The sequence below is a fragment of the Heliangelus exortis genome, chromosome 6, assembly GCF_036169615.1.
Source record: "Heliangelus exortis chromosome 6, bHelExo1.hap1, whole genome shotgun sequence".
Taxonomy (NCBI): Eukaryota; Metazoa; Chordata; class Aves; order Apodiformes; family Trochilidae; genus Heliangelus; species Heliangelus exortis.
In genome coordinates, this window is record NC_092427.1 from 17,797,010 (window position 1) to 17,812,647 (window position 15,638).

At 45.0% G+C, this 15,638-nt stretch overlaps 1 protein-coding gene across 3 annotated transcripts in view; it reads left to right on the forward strand.

Moving 5' to 3' along the window:
• VWC2L (von Willebrand factor C domain containing 2 like) overlaps nucleotides 1-14,650 on the forward strand; it is a 54,466-nt gene extending 39,816 nt beyond the window's left edge. For 2 of the 3 annotated variants that reach the window (XM_071746899.1, XM_071746900.1), the window contains one exon: nucleotides 12,487-14,650. In XM_071746899.1, the coding sequence (XP_071603000.1) occupies nucleotides 12,487-12,635 (149 nt within the window). In that variant the 3' untranslated portion in view covers nucleotides 12,636-14,650. The remainder of the gene's footprint in view (nucleotides 1-12,486) is intronic. The other variant, XM_071746902.1, reaches the window with a different exon arrangement.
• The last annotated feature ends 988 nt before the right edge of the window (nucleotides 14,651-15,638 follow it).

Here is a 15,638-nt window from a genome sequence, read left to right on the forward strand (position 1 = left end):
ACTTTTGGTGACTTCAGCTTCTCGCTTTTATCCATGGTCATTAAATTCACCTTTCACTTAGGTCTTGCCTGCCCATGGCCACTGCTGTGTCTGTCAGGAATGGTGCTATGGAGGCCAGAGGACGGGGAGCAGTGGTGCAGATGGCAGGAGATGGGTTTGCTGAATCACATAAGGTGTGAAAATTGGGTTCTCCTCAAAACTGCAGCAGAAAACCCACCAACACGGACAAAAAAACGGGAGTTGAAAGAAATGGAGCTCTGCAGCTCTGTTCTGTACATTAAAAGTTTTTCGTTTGCTTTGAAGTTCCATTTCTAACATAATCATTTAAAACCTTTATCAGAACAAGATGTCTCTAGGTGAGGGGGGAAAAAAAAAAAAGAAAGGGACCGTTCTGGTGCTCACAAAGCATCACATTTCATATCACACCAGCACAAAGGCATGAAAGGCACATTTCTACCAATTGACACATTCTCAACCCATATCATCTGGATTGCAACAAAGCTCTGTTTCTCAGGTGGAACTTGAAAGTTTGTCTGGAGTGTGGGATTTCCTACAGCTAAAGGAACCTTTTCACACCATGGCAAGGGGGCTGGGCAGAGATTTAAGCATACAAATGAGCAGCCATTGCTGCAAGTAATGTAGTTTTGTGGCTCGCTGTGCATTAACCACAGCAGTTTCATTATCCAGTGGTGGTTAGGTTGGGTTTTCAGTAGATTGCACAGCTAAATGCACAGCTCTGATAAATTTATAGTAACCCTTGTTCTTCCTTACCCATTTTGCATTTTTTCCTTATTTTGTACAAAATTAGCACAGTCACGGTTTCCACTTCAATTATGACTGATATGGAAAAAAACCCCCACACTCCCTATAAAACATCATGCACAGCAGTAGTGACCAAGTTAGATTCAGTTCTGGCTTTATTTCAAGTTGATGTGCAGCCAGCTCTCTTCCATACATCTGTGATTGCAGTTAAGGATGAAATACTGGTTTAATTCTTACACCAAATGTGGGGCTTTTTTCAGAAGAAAGGAGACATAAAAATGTTAAAATGGGCCATAAAAATCATTAAATTCTCACACTGAGCACAACCACGAGGTGAACGAGTTGGCTAAAAGCTAAAAAAAACCCGAGAAAAAGTCCCAGTTGTTATTCTTTTGTTGTTAACCTTCACCTTTGAATGGAGATAACCAGGCAGAGAGCACAGACCTAGTACTTTGGCAATCAAGGGCTATTTTACCACTTATCCCTAGATCAGGGTTTCCCCTCACGTCTGCACATCCAAGGAGCTGCTGCTGCCTGCCTGGGTCTGAGGATGGTGTCATGGGGGGTGCCCAACACCCTGTTGTAGAGGGCAGGGTGAATGTCCAGACAATTCCCCATCGGGATTTGCTGCTCTGCATCTCAGTTCCTCTCTTGGGTGACCTGGGAAATTACTGACCTGGCATGGTCACCTGGAACCTGGACCAAGCCTGTCCCACAGCACATGTCCCACAGATGCTCTTTGGACACAGCCTGGTGAGGTGAAGACAGCAGAAACACAATGCACCTCATATATATATATATATATATATATAAAATAAAAAAAATATAATATATATGTAATATATATATATAATATATATAGCCAGAGGATGTGTGTGTGTATATATATATATATATATATATTTCTGCACTTAAAGGTTTAGTTTCTGAAAGATCCGACTTTGCCTCCCTTTGCTGTTGATTGTATTAGTAACACTGTTAGCTGATTCAGGATTTTAACAAAACAGTTTCATTAATTATTTCTTTTAAATTGACGTATTTCATACCAGCTCCAAACAAAACCACCTCACCTTATTTGCCACATTTCAAACATTAAAAGAATTAATGTACCTTCAGAGCTCCTGGAGTTAATTTTAGGAAGTACCTATTAAGACAAATTTTTAAAAGCCTATTACTTACCTGAAAGATTATAATGATCTAGGAGTAGCTTTCATTGCCTGCAATTAAAATTTACCTATATATATATATTTATTTTTTTTAAATCTATGGTATTCTCTCAAAGCTTTATGCTGTCTGCAAAGAGATTTTTGCGCTAATCCTTTTCATTTGGTGAGCTAAATTTTGAAACATGCATTTTTTTCTTAATAGATGGTTATTGCTGTCTTTAAGGTGTTGCTGTTTTCCTTCTTGAGCCTTGAATGTACACAGGAAAAATCTGATTCAGAAAAGCTGTTTTATATGCACGGTTTCTGCCTGTGCAGCACTGAGTGCCTTACCTGACCCTTTGTTTTTTTACCGTAGCTTTTCAGTGCTGATGAAGGTATTTGCATATGTAGCTCCTTTAAACTGAAAAGGAATTTGGTGCACAGATCCCATCAATAACATTGAACATGACAGCCTACATTTTGTAATAAAGGGGGGAGGGCACCCTGTATTTAGGGCTAGGTCTGCAGCCCTGCATTTTGCTCTCCTGCTGTCTGTGCATTGGATCCACTCCAGTGCTGCCCTCACTTTGGGTGCAGGATTCAATCAGAAGAGTGGGAAAATCATTATAAATTTGATATTAGCTATTAATTTGCACTGCAGCAATGCCTAACCCTGCTGGTCAACAGTCCATAACCCACCATTGGGTTAGAAATTCAGTAAAATGGGGAAACTGGGGACAGAGGGCTTGGAGGGAGTGCTCTCAGATGTGCTCCCAGTTTTGGTTTTGATGCAGTTGGGATCAGAACAGAGAGTCTGGGTGCATGGGCTTGGGGGAATTGCCCATGCAGTGAGGCAACTACCCTTAATCTAAAGAAGTGGGAAAAGTACCACTTGTCCTGTCTTCTTTCACATATCCAGCTTCGTTTTATCAGATTATCTGCAGTAGCCTTGGCTTGTTAAAACTGATTAAAAAGAATTGTGAGACTCCCTGTAGTTTAATATCTCAATCCACAATATTCCTGCTGGAGGAAAAGTTCTACTCCTTCTGAGCTTTAACCCAGGGAACTGCTCAGTTTGGCATCCCCCCATACCCTCCAGCAGCAGCTTCAGCTCTCAGTCATTGTCACCACCTGTGGCTGGTCTGTTTTCTGCAGATACCTGTGCTGAAAATGAATTTTTCTCCATCATCTCCACACTGCCTTTCCCACAGCAAGCTGTGCCAAATGACCCAGAGCTTCTCTGCTGCCCCAGAACAGGTATCAGGAAGCAAATGATGGTGCGGGCCGGGGATGGGCAGGTTGGAGGTGGCCATCAACCTTGGGCTTGGTGCCCCGTTGTTGTCCTCATCCCACATGCACAGAGCATGAAGAGAGAAGCAAGGCTGCAATTTTCAGTGGGTGCTTTTTAAATGTCAGAGAGCCACTGTCTTCATTTGGCTTCCTGAGTGATAATCTCAGGTCTGTCTGCACAGCTCAGGTCTGTGTCGGTGCTGGTGGACGTTACCGCTCCTGAACAGACTGCTTTTAAATTACACCCATAGATCTTTCTTGCACCAAAACATCCCTTCTCCAGTATTTAGTGATGCCTGAAGTTATGTCTCCACTTCAAATTAAGTAACTGTGCTATCAATAAAGAGGAGTAATGTGCTGTATTCTGTTCTGGATGTCTCCCTGTCCCTCATTTGTTTGCTGCTCCTGATTAAGACAGATAATGAGCTATCAGTAATTTTCTAACTGCAGTGCAAAGCACAGAGGATTAGATCAGTCTATGTCACTGGGAGCCAGGTCATAATTTAGGGAACTCGAGTGAGTCCTCTGCATTCATTATATTCCAAGGGAGCAGATGCTCAGGGTTATCTGAGCAAACCTTTTTTATGATATGAACATCACTGCATAGGAAAACCAGAGGGTGACATGGGGCTACCAGGAGATCCTTGAGACCTGCAAGTGTGTTTTTACCTTATTTATTTTGATGGCTTAATCATTATCAAATATTCAGTGGAAAGGCTCCCAAAGCCCTGAATTTAGCTTTTCCACTCAGTCTCACCTATTTATTGCACTCCTTTTAATGATTTAGGGCTTGCTTTGAGTGAGCAACTTGGATTTAGATTGGAGGATACTACAGATACCTCCAGAGATTAAATAACTCAGCAATGTGAGTTACATCTGCAAAAATCACTCAGGTAAATAGGCAATGCTTGAGACAGGCTGTTAGCATCATCTTCAGAGGAGTGAAATGTGCAGGAATGATGGAAAAGAAATGCAGATCAGTTTTGAAGGAGATCAGCTCTTTGGGACAAGCAGGTGCAATGTTGTGGATGACTAGGAGATACCATCAATTGACTCCAGGGGGCTTTTAGCCAGAGCCAGCAGGGTTTTTTCAGGAATAAAAAAGGAAAAGGCACTCACTTTGCAATAAAGTAGGCAGGAAAGTGGAATTTGAGGCATTTGTTGGAGGTACCACCTCTGCTGCTGGACAAGGCAGCAAAGGAAGAGTGTACTTTCCACTTTGGGGCCACCTTGAGGAGGTGACACCGTGTTATCACAGCTGAGAGATGTCATCATGTGATACTCTACCTAGAAGTGTAAACATTCCAGGCAGAAGGTGCCTTGTCACAGAAATGTCATTTGATGCAGTGTTTCATATAGTTTCTTCCAGCAGAGAGGACAGGAGTGACTTGACTTACCCACCTTGCTAGCAGCTCTTTACAGAGAAGCAAATACTGCCTGTGCTGTTGAGTGAAGACCAGAGATAGCTGAAATCTGGTGGAAAAGTTGGCATAGACCTGTCCTTCTAGGAAAACACTGGCTGAAAGTAAAATAATAAAAAAAAAAAAAGGTTGTGGGAAAGTATCTTTCCAACTTCATTATCATTGCTTCTATATAGCCCCACACCTGCTTGTTGCATACTTCAAGTCTGTGCAAGGCTTTCTTTTGGGCTTTTAAAACATCAACAGAGACAAAAACACCAAACAAATAAAAACAAACAAAAAAATACCCCCAAAACCACAGGCAGCACAGAGGAATTTTTGACCTTTTGCATGGCAGAAGAGAGCTGCTGTGGGCACTGCTAGCCCTGTGCTGGCTCACGCCTCCTGCCCGAAGGTTTCTGTCTTGAAAACAGAAACCTGCTTTGGTTTTCATCTCTCTACACCTGGGGGACAACAGGTGGGAACCTACAGCTATTTATTTCATCCTTGTATCCGCGGACCTTTTTTTTCCGAAGACCCAGCTCTGGTTTTGCCTCTCTAACCCCATTCACCACCCACCCCACTGTGAGACAGCGAGACAGAGCCCTCACCGCCTGCCAGATGGAGCTTTCGCCTTCCTGACACCGACCCGCGGGATGCCACCCACTCCTCCGTGTTGAGGGGTTAGCAGAGGATGGTTTGTTGGTGCTGGTGACCAACTTTCACCTACCCACACCGAAAATATTGACGGGCTCCAGCGCGCAGCACTTTCAAGCTGCGATGTGCGGCCGATTTAGCATTTGGTGTGGCAGATGGCTCTGCAAAGTGTTTTATTTACAGAGGCATGGACTGACACCTCCAGCATCCCCCGCCTGCTCGCTGTAGGGATTTTTAATTTGCAGAGCTGAGGCTGGCTTGGTAAAGTCGAATCCTAGTTCCTCCCAAAGATGGAGCAACATCCAGATTTTATTGAGGTGCTGGCTGAGGTGTTATGGTCTGTAACTATTATTTTACATTTTGTTTGTGAGGATATATCAGCCTCTGCTCGTATACATCGCACAAATTGCGAAAGGTAACAAATTTTACGATTTAAGTACATTACAATGATTTATTTCAGGGGGGAAAAATGACACCACGTTTGGAAGAGAGGTTTCTAGTGGGAGAAAAGTTTGCAAGAGGAGAGGTTTTTAAACAAATGAGTCACCCTGGGAAAGGGCTATTAAGAGAAGAAAGAAAGCAATTAAGCTTTTCACCCTCAGTCACCTCGGGGCTGTTTGTCACAGGCGAAGCTCCTGGCCGGGTCTGCTTTTCTGTGCTGCTCCTCAAATACTCCGCCGATGCTGTACTGCGGCCGCTTCCACTGCTGCTGTCGCTGATGCTGATTTTCCCCTTTTCCTCTGGCTTTTTATATAGTGAAAACTTCTCTCTTTCCATTAATTATTGCCAGAGGGCTGCAATCGGTGACTTGGGACCTTCCTTTTGATATTCAGGTCTTTCCCGGAATTCTAGAGTATTTGCTATCAATTTGCATTAGATGTCTGGCGGCCAGTATTAATAACATTTTATCTTTTAAATCCTGATTAGGTTTTTACTGGTGGAGGCAGGCTTGATACTTTCTGAACAGTGTAAACTAAGCTGGGGAGCCAGAGGGTTAAGTTTGCTCCAGTTTAACAGAGTAGGCCACGGTTGGGGTGGGGGAAGAAATCTGTTCATTAGAGATGCCTTTGATTCTCCTAATCAAGAGACAATTTCATATTTTCAGGGTGTCCACATCAGGTGTTGATGCAGCCTCTGTATTTGTGCCACAGTCACAGCAGCCCCATTTCTGATGCGCCCTGGGGCTTCAGTGGTGATTTTTAGTTGCGACCTTTGCCTTCGGTCTCTTTCTAATCCAGAAGGACTCCAGGGCTGTTATCTTTTGGTGGGGGTTATAGCCCCCCACCCGCAGAGCATCGCTAAATTTAATTTTCTGTAAGGCACAGCCCAGCACAAGCAGCTGACTTCGTGTCTCACCTCTGCCTTCATCCGCTGCCTTCTTCTTCCCCCAGGGAAAGGGAGGGTAGGCAGGCTTGGTAGCAGGCAGCAAAAGCAAGACTTCTTCCCCCCTCAACTCGTTAATTAACACCACAAATTGAGGTCTCTTCTTGCAACCCGAAGTAAAGGCATAAATAGCGGTGACAGAGCTAAATGAACATTTGAAAAGATCCTGCAGAATCAGCAGAGAGGAGCCGTGTTAACCTCCAGAAACAGGGGCTGTCATTAAAGACAAGATGCTATTTTTTCCTCAGTCTGGATGTTGAAAAAGTCCTTTGCACCAGAGCCTGGGGACCACTGGTGTTTCTGCTGTGTTTTACCCTTTCTCTGTTGGAGGGTTGTCCATTAACATCCTTGTGAGGGTCTCAGGGTGTAATCCTCACTTGGTCATTGCTTTGTGAGTGGTTGTTTTAGCCAAGGGATGCTGGGAGTGCCAGACACCAGCACTGGAGACCACATAGCTTATGGTGTGGGATGGCTGTGGTGAAGACCATGAGATGCCTGTTTAGTGGAATCACACAAAGAAAAACCTACCTTCTCACTGCGAGAAGACTCGGCCACATTCACCATAAATGTCTCCCATGGTTTGGTGCAGCTTGACAGCAGTAAATTCCCATTCATGGTCACCCTTCTAAAGCAAAATCATGAAGACTCATCCAGCTGAATGAGCATCCATAGGAATGTTTTTAAGCTGTATCCATTCCTAAATGCTGCTGGGGAAACCACTGCCTTCTGCTTATCCTGTGAAACTTTAACTGTGGGGCACACCACACGGATCTAAATTACTGGGGCAAGGTATAGCCATCAGCACCTCTGTCCTTGCCTGAATATGCTAAATTCTCTTGAAGGCAGCCTTAATATGTCCAAAGGCATGAGGAGGCTTTTAAAGGAATGGCAGGAGACACAGGATTATAGTCAGAAAATATGAGAGTAAGAGGAGAATGCTGCTCTTTGGCTGTTGTACCACGAGAAGTCCTGGTGAAGGCAGTGACCTGCTGGTGCAACATGCAGTTCAGGGCATATCTGAATACACAGTTGGCCTGAGGTGATTCATGCTTGCTTCAACACTTAACATTTGATTTCCTTTCATTGCTTCTTTGCACATGTGAAGATAAATTCAGAGCTGCTGTAAGCCACAGGCAGAGCCACCCAGGAAGCCCCTGGAGCTGAGCTGTATTTGGCACCAAGCAACCCCAAAGCATCATCATGACATTGCATGCTCATGGTGTTGGAGACCATCAGACATCAAACCCTACTCTTCTGCTACTTCCAGCTGTAACTCAGCATCCATGCAGAATGCCCTTGAATTCACATTTTCCTCCACTTCCCCATAGCACTGTGGTGAAGACTGTGCTAAAGATACAGTTTGCTCATGAGCTAGAATGGCTGCTCCTCTTGTAGTTGGGCTCCCAGTGTGATAAGGAGTATCAGTTTCTTTAAAACACAGATACACCACCGAGTCCTAAGAGGACTTAATCTCACACCTTTGGTAGTATTAAATTAATGACAAGAGGGGGTATTAGCTGTATTCCCTCTGTACCAGGGGTGAAGTTCAGCAGCACATCGTGGGTCATCACCCAGGTGTCTAGTGTTGCATGCTTCGTTGCCAGATTTGCCATCTTTCTTCCCAAACAACAATCCATATTTGATTTTTCTACATCTCTCCCATAAAAACATCTGAATGTCCCTAATATATCTCCACAAAAAGCTTCATGGTTGTTCTAGCAAACGGCCTGAAGTGCTGTGGTCTTTTATGAGTATTAATTATGTTAAGCAATGCAAATCTCACAATTGTATTGTCTGTGAGAGCAGCAAACTTCTCCCATCAGTCTCCCTGAGCAAGTAAAAGAGTATGATTGCTGTTCTGTTTTTGTCACACTCATGGTTTAAGATGCTTTTACAAAGAGTAGGTTGGCAGCCCTTGCCCAAAGCAGCTTCTTGTTCCTACTACTGTTACCATAAATAACTTTCTTGATGTGCTAGACACCTCATTAAATGTTTCTGATCAGTGTCTTCCTTCAAATAATAATAATGATAATAATAAAAAATTTTACTGTGCTATTCTCTCTCATTCTTTGTGATTTCTGACATCAATTTGGCAGATTCTGGTCTCAGCCTGCTCCTCTGAGCAGCACAAAGCCACAGTGGGAAAAGCTCAGGACAGTCCCCAGCAGCGTGGGATTGAGGCACTCAGCTTTGGAAATGTTGGGAATCTGATATAAAGGAAGGGGGGGGGGGGTGTAAAAAAAAAAGAATATTAGAAACCTTAAAGGAGTCTGCTTAGCTCTGCTGCAAATGAAAAAAAAATGACTTGATGTCCTGCTGTGGGATCAGGTCATGGCCTTATGGGCTGAAGCTCTTCCAAGACAAACCCATGTAGCATCTTTAGGTGCTGGATGTTGTCACTGGCAGTCAGCTCTATAAAGTCCCAAGGTTGCTGGAAAGCCCAGTGGCTTGTGCCATTGCATAGAAAATACCACTTTTGGGGGACATATTTTCATCTAAATTTCAGCAGTGTTCCTCTCCAAGTGCAGCTTTTTCATGCCTTAGCCATGGGTGAGGCATGAAAGTTTACTGCATCCACTTTTCAAGTTTAAAGGTAGAAGTTTAGATGGGAAAGAAAATGGGCTGGCTGACATCAGTTGTGCTGGAAAATGGGATTCCAATCAGCTGGAATTTAAGTTGAATTATCAGAAATGCAGTGTAGAAATTCTGCCTTCTGTTAGAGATCCATGTTTTTACAGGAGTGGTGATAGCACGGGGAGAGAGACGATGCAAAAATGTTCACTCCAGCTTGTTGTGATGAGCAAAAGGAAATATTTCACTTTGGCAATGCAGTGGTGGCTATTTTGACAGAGCTCTGGGGGAAAAAAAAAAACAACAAAAATGGTCCAGAACAGTGGTAGTGTTGGCCTAAATTAAGGTCAAACAGAAGAGATGCCCTGAAATAGCACCAAACCATCTCACGGGAGGGCAGATGTCAGTACAACCCAAAGCCAGGTTCTCATCCATTTTGCTAAAAGCCAAGATAAAAGAAAACAAACCCACAGTTCCACGATTTTTCCAAAATAGCTGTTTTTTTCCTCTTTCCCTTGCCCATTCCCTTCAGGGGGTTTGGCAGCATCCCAAGGATTTTCTGTTAGATGCTGAGGTGCTTGTCAGGTCCTTCCTGGCTTGATAGATACAAGAGATGAGAGGGGCAGGTTATTAATGTTTAATTACTATACCTTGCTGCTGTGGTGCTGTCCCTAGAACAGGTCACCCTCTCTCTGCTGGGGACCTCAAGGCAATGGGTGCTGCCCACACATTCTGCTCCTCTTTCTGTCTTGGTGTCTGCTCTCTACCTCTCCACTCTGGGATAGGGACATTATTGAGGGGTGTCTGATTATTTTTCTTCCAAACAACCCCCCCTAGAGCAACCTAAGAAAGAGAAGGGACCGGGGGCTGCCGGGAGGAGGAGGAAGGGCAGCTGTGGCCATGATGGAGCAGCCAGGGGATGGACAGATAAGCAGGATGCAATGAAAAACAAGCATTTTCCCCAGTTTGCATTTCCCCATTGCCACTGCCTCCTGTGTGCTGCCAGCTGCATTGAGCAGGCTGGTGAGGCTCCAAATACTCTGTCTGGGTCTGGAGATGCATGTAGGTATCGAGGCAGTATTGGCTGCTCAAATAAGATGATTAACTGGCAGCTGCAAGAGAAAAAACAGTCTTCCCCTTTCTCTGCTACCCTAATCTCTGGAGGAAGCCTTTTGTTTAAAATTTAATGAGAAGGTTTTTGGTTTTTTTCTGGGAGCACGAAGCAGACTGTTGTGTGGAAGCTGCCCATCCTGAGCATTCCCAACATCATCAGGCAGTTAGAGAATCCTATTAAAGAGGGACAGGAACTTACTTAAACTTCAAATACAGCCAGCTGCAATTGTTGGCATTTTCATTGCATTTGCGTCCCGGACATTTAACAGCAGAAAATGAACTGACCTGATGGTGAAGCTCATTCTGGGTGTCATCACACTGTGGCACTCACCAGACTTGATGAAGTAGAGAATTAAAATCTGCACAGGTAGCAGCACGGGGCAGCCAGCACAGGGACACAAAAGCCATGGGGAGAAGTGGCAGCTTCACTGGGTTGCCAGTGAAATGCCACAGTTGGGGTCACAGCCTTTCCAGCCACAATTGTGTCTTCCAGAGAGAACCAGCTTCAGAAATCTTCAGCTTGTGACCAGAGCTGGTCATGAATTTTTCAATCCTACATACGTAAAGAAAAACACATATGGTATATGTACATGTGCTTACACAGAGTTTGGTCTTTCTGTAATGCTGCATGTCCTTGGCTGGTAAGTCCTGGCTTTGAAGTTCTTCACACCATGGGATGACTGAGGTTGGACAGACATTTGAAGATTGTCCAGCCCAAAAAACAGCTCAAATCAGACTTCAGCATCCTCATGCCCAGTGCAGTGGTCCTCAACTGCCTCTGTAGCTTCAACTCTACCTCAACAAGTGATGTTGAATTTCCTCATGCCCCTTTCACAGAGAAACAAAGATTTTCATAGTGCCACAGCCCACCTTCCCACGTCCTGCTTGTGGAAGGAACCTGCATCCTGGGGTACACCCTGTCACCCCAAACTCAGGTACAGGAACCATCTGAGGAACCTTTCTCAGGTCCTTCTACTGTGGGTTCATGAAGACTGATGTGAAAATTTGCTGTAGAGCTGATTTACATTTGAAGAGACCTTTAATAAAGAAGGAGAGGTCACTTAATCACACAGAACACTGAGGAATGGTTTGGCCCAGCTTTTTCAAACTCATGGTCTGTTGAGCTTAAATGTAGGGTCCCAAAGAGCATCTAAATAAAGACAGAGCACCAATAAATCAGGGAGCTGAACTATTTCTCCGAGACTATAAAATGTGAGACCCCAGCAAAGGCTTTGCTACAGCTCAGCCCGTTTCCAGCCACACAGGGACCCTATTTTCCCCGTCAAACAGTTTGAAGCCTTATTTAAACACTGAAGACTCATCTGTAATTTCATGTCTGTACATGCTCTCATCTTTTAAATGCACTTTGTGCACCAGAGACAGATTAAAACTGGTGGCCAATCGGGGGGTGACATTTGAGAACAGTGCTTGAGCTATGAGATACTTCAAATTTCTTCATGCTTCCTCAGTGCCACCAATGTGACCACCTTGATTTTTTAATATTTTTTTCCTGTGTGCTGCTTGCTCCCCGGCACTAACTGGTGCAGGAGTGGAGGAGGAGAGGGCTTGCATAGGGGCAGCTGAGCAATGAGTATTCACCAGGCTTTTATGAGAGGGAGGAAAGTAAGATCCTTGCTGACTTGCTGCTCAGCTTTGACATTGTGTAATAAAGCAGTCAAAGCAATTACTAACAATTAACAGATTAAAGGAATCACCCTTGAGAAAAAAAAAACAAACAGATTTTATCAGAAAGTTTCTTTGGGAAGTGAAGGCTTTTAGTTAATTTTATGACATCAATAATTTATGGTTAAAAGCCCTGAGGTGGTGGGGGGTCCCTGGGGTTACTGGGTGCTTCGGTATGGCTGGTGTTGGGGGATGAATTGTTTTTGTTCCCTGCAGCTCCATCCAGGCCCACTGGCCTTGAGTGCCTGCAGGCACTAAACCAAACCTGAGACAAATGGTTGGCATGGGGCAAAGCTGGGAGAGGTGCTGCTGATTTCAGCAGTGGTGACATTGCAGCTGGAGCACAGAGAGGATCTTGGGTTGAGCACCTGCCTGCTCCCAGGTGCCGATAGCAGAGCTACTGCAACCCATTTTAAAAATAAGAGGAAAAAATCAACAACAACACAAGTATTGATTTCTGTTTCTCACCTGTGTTGTTGCAGGCCCCAACTGCTTTGCAGGAACCACGATAATTCCCGCTGGCATCGAAGTGAAGGTGGATGACTGCAACATCTGCCACTGCCACAACGGGGACTGGTGGAAGCCAGCACAGTGCTCCAAGCGTGAGTGCCAGGGCAAGCAGGCTCTGTAGTGGCAAAACCCCTGCCAGCCACACTGCCAGGCAAAGGACAGGCCGGTGACAAGGATGATGATGATGATGATGATGATGATGATGATGAAGGAATGGCTTCAGCGCTGCACATGCATCCAACCTCCTGCCAGCTGCAACAGGATCACCAGCAAAACCTGCAAGAGTGTCACACAAGCAGAGATTTTACTCACAGGGAAGGGTCTCCCTCTCCCCCCTGCTCCTGCTCTTCTCTCACTTTATGTATCCAGGATCTAGGTATCTACTCTGCTTTTTGTAATTCGCAGTGCTTGGCAGGGATATGGTGGTCAAATTTGGGGAGGACAAAAAGACCCAACAGTCTACACAAGTTCTTGGACTCACGATGCCTCTGAGACACTGATGGATTTCACCACTCTCACTTTCTACAATATGGATCGTGGGATTTTTCTCATTTGTTTATTTATTTAAGATTTTTTGCTATTGTGTTTCTGATTTTTTTAAAAGCCTCTTCCTAAGCTGGGATCATCGGGGTAATACAGCTGTGACTGAAGTGATGGATTTTTATCGTGTCCACTGGTGGGGGGCCAGCAAAGACAAGAGGGAGGCAGAACATAGAGGGAAGGTTTTTTTTTTAACCAAACAACTGAAAGGTAGATGCACAGGTACACACTGGGACACCCAAGACACGAGTTCTATCTGTGTTACACTTTCTCCACTGAGTGGGGCAATAAAGTAAAGACACCACACAGTCACTGTGACCTTGACCAGGGAAGGAGCCTGCACCAGCTGTGTGGGCAGCGAGCTCCAAGAAAGCAAGATCTCTGCTGAGCTGTGTCTATGTGATGGGCAGCTGGGGGCATCGGTGGTGGAAGGGAAGAGGGTCCCACCTTGGGTGCTCCTGCCTCACCCCAGCTCTGTCCCCGTGGCTGCTTCTGCTGGAGCCAAAGGCACCAATTTGTTCACTTCAGCCACAGCCGGACTTGGCCACCACAAATCAAAATTAAAATACCTAAACCCTCTCCTCTGTTCATCACCTTTAGGAAGGTTTTGAGACATTTCTCATGCCTGTGCCAGTGCTAAGCTGGCAAGACCCTTTGCTGCAGCAGAAGGGAGCTGCCCTTGCCCTTCCCCAGTCCCAGGAGCATCTGTACTGCTGGGATGATGCAGGCCAGGGTGCACCGGGGCTGGGGATGGGCTGGGTATATTCATGGGAATTGCCCCCCCCTGGGGCAGGGTCTCCAGAGCACAGCCAAATGTCTTCCTACAAGGAGGAGAGGTCCCTGCACTCCCTGCCCTGCCAGCAGCATCTAAGGAAGGGTCCCCCTTGGGGGGTTTTGCACCTTTGGCTTTCTCAGGCTGCAGCTTCTGAGTGATACTGTGAGACAAAAGCCACCAATGGAATTTTCCCACTCTGCCCTGGTGAGCACAGGAGCCTTTTCCATCACTGCCCATGCTTGGTTTGCTGCTTTTTGGTCATTAGGGCAATGGTGCTTATTTTGTTCAGGCTTTGGTCTTGCACCTGCTTTTAACAGCCTTGGCAGCAAATCCTCCTTACAGCATCCTCCACCCAGGCAGTGCAGCATGGTTGGTCCCAGTTTATGCACACTATTGCCTTTTGCTGCCTTTATGTTTTTATTTCTTCCCTAGTTTTGGATTTTACTGGAGAGCAGGGGGTAGGACGGGCACTGGTGCAGTGATTGCCATGTTTTGGCTTCCTGCAGTTTGAACTGGTACAGTTAAAGAAGTCATCACCACATTTCTTTGCAAGCTGTTGCCTGTCAATGACTTACCTGGTTTCAACATCTTCATTCAATAGTGTGCCTGAAACTAGCAAGAAAACGAAACCAACAAACAAAGCTATTCTGTAAAAAAGGGGGGGTCTAGAAATATTTGATGTGTAAAAGACTATATTATTAAAAAATTATTTTGTTAAATATAAAGTGTGTGAACCAGGAAAAAAAACCCCAAAATTACATCTTTGTGGTGTATTTTACTGATCTCTTTCCCTCAAGCTCCCAACTCCCCATCACATGCCTTGCTCCAGCCCCAACTCTGTAATGCTGTGGATGCAGCTGGGGTGAAGGGAGCAGGCTTGGAGCCTGGAAATAACCATGGAAGTTCTGGAGGTGGGATGGGTTGCACAGAGAGCTCTTCAGCAGTAAATCAACTTTGTTTTGTCACAAGATGCTGCCAAAACAGAAGTCCCTTCTGGGGAGTCATCATGGCCCACCATAGCTCCATATGTTTTTCGCCTTTTTCTGGTGCCATTTTATATTTTATGCTGTTTCCTGAACATGAAAATTTGCTTTCAGTTCACAAACTCCATTTGGTACCTCCAGATGCATCATTATTTACACTGATTAGTAGTTACTCTAATTAATTACAGCTTAATTACTGTAGTTAATGCTTGTACAGTGCTTGGAACAAGTACAGAACTATGGTTGCCACATATTATTGGGTTTTTTTTTTTTTTCATTATTAAGCACTATCTCCATTCCATGCTGTGCTACTTCCTTATTTTCTGAGGAGCTACACTGGCACCCTTATGTCCACCCAGGAGCACTTTACTCCCAGCTGCCACTGGGATGCTGCAGGACTGCAGCTCTCCCCGAGGAGGAGAGCAGTGGCAGGACAAGATTCAGGATGTCAGGGAGGAGCTGGGCTTACCTGGGGGTGCATGTGGCAATGTGGGAGAGTTGCCAGTCATGGGTGGGCAGTGTTTCCGTGGCACCTGGGGTGCTTGGAGCATTAACCTCCAAAACCACTGCCACCATCTGATTTTTGTAGCTACCCATCTCCAGCCAGCCAGGGTGGATCCAGAATTTAAAACCTATCAAGTGCTCTCCCGAGATGCTATTATCTTCTGAACCAAAGAGTTTCAGCTTCATCTCCATCTCCTTCCTTTCTGCTTATTTTTTTTTTCTCCTTAAAATGTTTTAGTTCATTTCTCCCTTTAATTAATCACAGCTCCGGGCCAGCCAGACCCATTAACTACTCTTCTCATTTAGACCTTTCAGAGATGCA